Source organism: Psammomys obesus, unplaced genomic scaffold, assembly GCF_907164565.1.
Source record: "Psammomys obesus unplaced genomic scaffold, mPsaObe1.curated_primary_1811, whole genome shotgun sequence".
NCBI lineage: Eukaryota > Metazoa > Chordata > Mammalia > Rodentia > Muridae > Psammomys > Psammomys obesus.
The window spans coordinates 2,212,277-2,216,943 of record NW_026596039.1 but is presented as its reverse complement, the minus strand read 5'-3'; the positions used below and the strand labels follow the sequence as shown (position 1 = coordinate 2,216,943).

The window sequence follows — 4,667 nt, the reverse complement described above, 5'->3', positions numbered from 1 at the left end:
AATGTTCACAAAGCCAGGTCTACTTGTTTTTCCCTAAAATTTCAGAAGTTTCAAGTACTACATGTACCTTTTTAAGGTCACCAAAAGAAAAGGCTTGCTCAAAGGTCATGAAACATTCCAGCAGACATCCCAGTGAACCATGACTAGAAACCCAAGGTCATGTCTGTGTCCCCTTGGGACAAGTTGTTTTCATGATTATCAGATGTGGAAACATGGAACCAGTTCCTTATCCAGGAAGTACTAAAATTTCCTTATACCCTTTATACATTCTTATGTTTTTGTGTCTTAGTTTCTCTGCTCATATTCTTATCTAGATCCCAATTATCATTTTGTATCCCTTCAGCTTAAGTAAATTCACCGTACTTTTAAAAGTATAATTTGTAATCTACTATACTCTACGGTAATGAGGTTTTCCATTTCTGAGACCAAACAACACCCAGGAACACATAAGTGCTTCCTAGGATGTTTCATTATTCAACAGTGTGTCCCAGTAGGGTATATGTTGGGCAGCTTGTCAAATCCAGTGGGTTTCGAAAGCTCTAAGGGAGGGTCTGGAAGCCTTGCTCGGTGTGCTTCATCTATGAAGGATTCATGAAATTCTGCACAGTGCATCTTGGGACCAGTCCTTACAAATACACAGGGTGCTGAACCCCAGGAGACAGAGACCCCAGGGATGACCTGTCTTTATATTTCTATATTTAAAACACTCTTGAACTAAGAGTAAAACTCTCAGCATCTTGTTTTCTGTTGCTCTTTAAGCAGTTAAGGAAGAAGGCTTAATTAATCCACCTTTAGTTCTTAAAGAAGTAGGAAAAGAGAAGAGATTCTCCCCTAAAACAGCCAGGAGGAAGAAGGTGAGTTTCGGGACAATGGTGCTCATATTATCTGAGTATTATAACATGCTCTAAAATCCACTTGTGATTGTCCCAATGATCTCTAGAGTCTTGGCATATTTGTGTCTCAATGAGTCAGTAGAGAGAAGATGCTGTTAGATTGAGCTTCAAAACACACTTTGCAGACCCTGTAATGTTAGAATCTGTTCATGGTCTTGGTCTTATTTAGCTAAACACTCACCATCTCCTCATGTGCTTTGCAATATTTCTAAGTTTTACAGATAGAAAGTTCACAAAGACATTACGGGTCAGTGGCTTCCCTGTAACTCTTAGATATGTGGTCAGAATTCTAAGAGTGTGCTTTCTATTACTCTGCATTCATAATGAGATTTCAGATTTAGGAAAAAAAAATATGTATTTTCAACATGATAGCCTCTATCTGTAAGTGGCTACTGAGCACTTTGATTTGACATGGCCTGAAAGTATGAAATATACTATGTTTTTCAAGATTTTCCCTAGTAGATTCCCAAGTGATAATAAGGTTGATGGGCAATGGACCGTTTTGAATAGAAAGAATATAAACCTAGAATTTTCATGGGAATTAGGAAAAATAAAGAGAATTAACTGGCTTGAACAGAAGGCAGAAATATGCAGGACACTAAACCAAAAGAAGAAACAGGTAATATGGAAAACATTTTACTTTCACAGAAAGACCAGTAAGACTAGGGGTTTGTGTGGACATATTAGATTTGTATTGAAAATGGTGTGTTTGTGATACTCAAGACAGGTTAAAACAGGCATGGAAACATCCATGAAATTAAAGGCAAAAATAAAACCCAAGAATATGAATCTTGTTAAACAGTCCTTTCACTTGTCTTTCTACACAGTCGCTATGAGTACTCCACACACACATGTCCTAACTGGTAAAGGATAATGGAAGAGGAACAGGCCAAGGGCAACTGGGTACACATATTTCCTCACAATGCAGTCCGTGCTTCATGGAGTTTAGCCCCACTAGGAGAACACTGGTTGACTATCATTAAGGTCCCTTTAGAGAGAGGCTTCTGGGAAATAAGACTTTCTTGCATCTTTGGAAGTTCAGGTGGCCAAATAAAGTGTCATGTCTTTATTATTAGTAAATGATTGGAAACCAAATCATGGCTCTTGGAGAGCCATGGAGAGCGGCAGACCCGGAAAAGCACAGGCTGAGAAGGTGATAGACACAAGCCTGAGAGGGACCCCACATGGTGTGAGAGTCCACACAGAGCTCTGTGATTAGCACAAAACCAAAGTCAGACCTCAGAGACAAGGCCTTGCTTGGCCTGAGGGCGGGCCATTCCAGAATGGTTCCATCTTAGCTCTTCAGGAGAGCACAGGAATAGACAAGAAGTGCTGTTTGAAAGCCTCCAGGCAGAGATGCTGCTATCTGTGTTGCTGATGTTCCAGTAGTGGAAGGAGTCACTGCTGCTTACAAAGGAATTCTCAACCCAGACAGTAGCTGAGATCAAGAAAGCTGCAAGGGCTCTGCGAGGTCAGTATTCTATCACCATCCATGTAGCATGAGAAGAATAAAGTTCCTACCTGGACAACTGTTTCAAGTCAACTTTAAAATACTGCAAATACACACGTGAAATTGTTTCCTGAGTCACACTGTTGCTGTAAAGTATGTCCAAATATATAAAAGTTTCCAAGTGGCTTATCATTGGAAATATTTTATGCTCTATAGACCACAGAACTGAGGAATCGTCTGTGTAAGTCAGCAGGTGTCTGATAACTGACGCTTCAGCACTTAAATCATGCACTGCTTCTTAATACTTTCACCTAGTTAGTATTCTGTTAGCAATGCTAAGAACCAAACCAAAGCAACAACCAACCAACCAACCAACCAACCAACCAAACAAACAAACAAACAAACAAACAAAAAACCTAACCTAACTTGATAGTGCTAAGACCAACTTCTGTGTGAGATAAGCAGAGTGAGGCACAGGCACATACGTTTTTGAGCTGTGTCTTGGCCCCAGGCTCTTGGTTCTGCACTTCAGCTGACTCGCTTCAAGAGAACTACTTCACATTCCCCAGTATCACTCCTGTCTGGGGGCTGGAATGTTTTTTCCTTTACCAGGAGGAGGCACATGAGGAGATGGGGAGTATATGGGGAGATGGGTGATTCATGAAATTGATGGTACGGAGATGTGTATGGACTTCCCAATGTATATGCTTACCTTTTGAATGTTATGACACAGAGTCTTTGTTTTCACAGCTAGAAACACCCAGGCTCTGGAAGACCTGATACCAACTGGGATTCTCTCTCATTTGACAAATTTTTTTTTCGTCATCTGCAAATTTCTCAGAGGAGAATGAGCATAAGAAACCACTCCGCAGTGACTGAGTTTCTCCTGTGGGGGTTAACAGAGGAGCCAGCTCTTCAGCTGCCCCTTTTCAGCCTCTTCTTGGGGATTTACATAGTCACTGCGGTGGGGAATCTTGGCATGATTGCAGTCATCACACTGAATCCTCAACTCCATACCCCCATGTACTATTTCCTCAGCAGTCTGTCCTTTTTAGATTTCTGCTACTCTTCTGTTGTTACCCCCAAAATGCTGGTGCAGTTTGTAAGCAGGGATAAAACCATCTCTTATTCTGATTGTATGGCTCAGCTATTCTTTTTTTGTGTTTTTGTCATTTCTGAATGCTACATGTTGGCAGCCATGGCCTATGATCGTTACGTGGCCATCTGCAGACCACTGCTCTATGCTGTCATCATGTCCCCTCGGGTCTGTTCTCTACTGGTGGCTGCTGTCTTCTCAGTGGGCTTTACTGATGCTGTGATTCATGGGGGCTGTGTATTAAGGTTATCTTTCTGCAAATCCAACATCATTAAACATTATTTCTGTGACATTGTCCCTCTTATTCAACTCTCCTGCTCCAGCACTTACATTGATGAACTTTTGATTTTTGTCATTGGTGGATTTAACACGGTAGCCACTAGCCTGACAATTATCATTTCATATGGGTCTATCCTGACTAGCATTCTCCGTATTCACTCTAAAGAGGGCAGGTCCAAAGCCTTTAGCACCTGCAGCTCCCACCTGACAGCTGTTCTTATATTTTACGGGTCTCTCATGTCCATGTATCTGAAATCCACTTCTAATGGCTCGCTCATCCACGAAAAAGTGACCTCAGTGTTTTATACCACAGTGATCCCCATGTTAAACCCACTGATATACAGTCTGAGGAACAAAGAAGTAAAAAACGCACTGGCAAAGCTTGTAAGAAGAAAAATACCTTCCTAATAAACGTGCTTTTTACTGAGATCCATTTCTGTACTGCTAATCATGTTTATGCGTGTGTTTATATCCTGACTCCTTTGAAGCAATCTGAGCCGAGCTGAGATCATCAATGTAACTATATTGCACATGTTCAGATTACTGAATTATATACACCTATTCTTAACATAATAAGTATGAAAGCAAGCAGTAGCATATATTTTTAAATTTAAAGTTTTGTATCACTACCAGAATTAAACATTTTATGTTTTTTTACTTTTGTTTTTCTAAATCTAGTCTCAAGAGAAAACAAAACAACCAACTCCAGTGTACCGCATAATCATTTAAAGAAAATAAAACCAAACAAAAACACATAATGTGACAGAATTCATGACAACAAAATTTTATAGCAAATTTGGAGGAAGTTTTTTTACATGTTTACTCTAAAGTGCAAATTAAAATCTACTCCTCTGTTTGAGGGCAATTCTAAGATGAAGGATAAACAAAGAATCAAGCTAATCCAACCTCAGCGAGAATGCTTGGCATCTGGCCATCTAAGCAGAAGACA

At 40.2% G+C, this 4,667-nt stretch overlaps 1 protein-coding gene across 1 annotated transcript; it reads left to right on the top strand.

The window, feature by feature from the left end:
- The first annotated feature begins 3,151 nt into the window (after nt 1-3,151).
- On the top strand, nt 3,152-4,126 carry LOC129687670 (olfactory receptor 8D4). The gene has a single exon (XM_055622173.1). It carries the CDS (start codon nt 3,191-3,193, stop codon nt 4,124-4,126), a length of 936 nt encoding a protein of 311 aa, XP_055478148.1. The 5' UTR covers nt 3,152-3,190.
- Nucleotides 4,127-4,667: the final 541 nt, after the last annotated feature.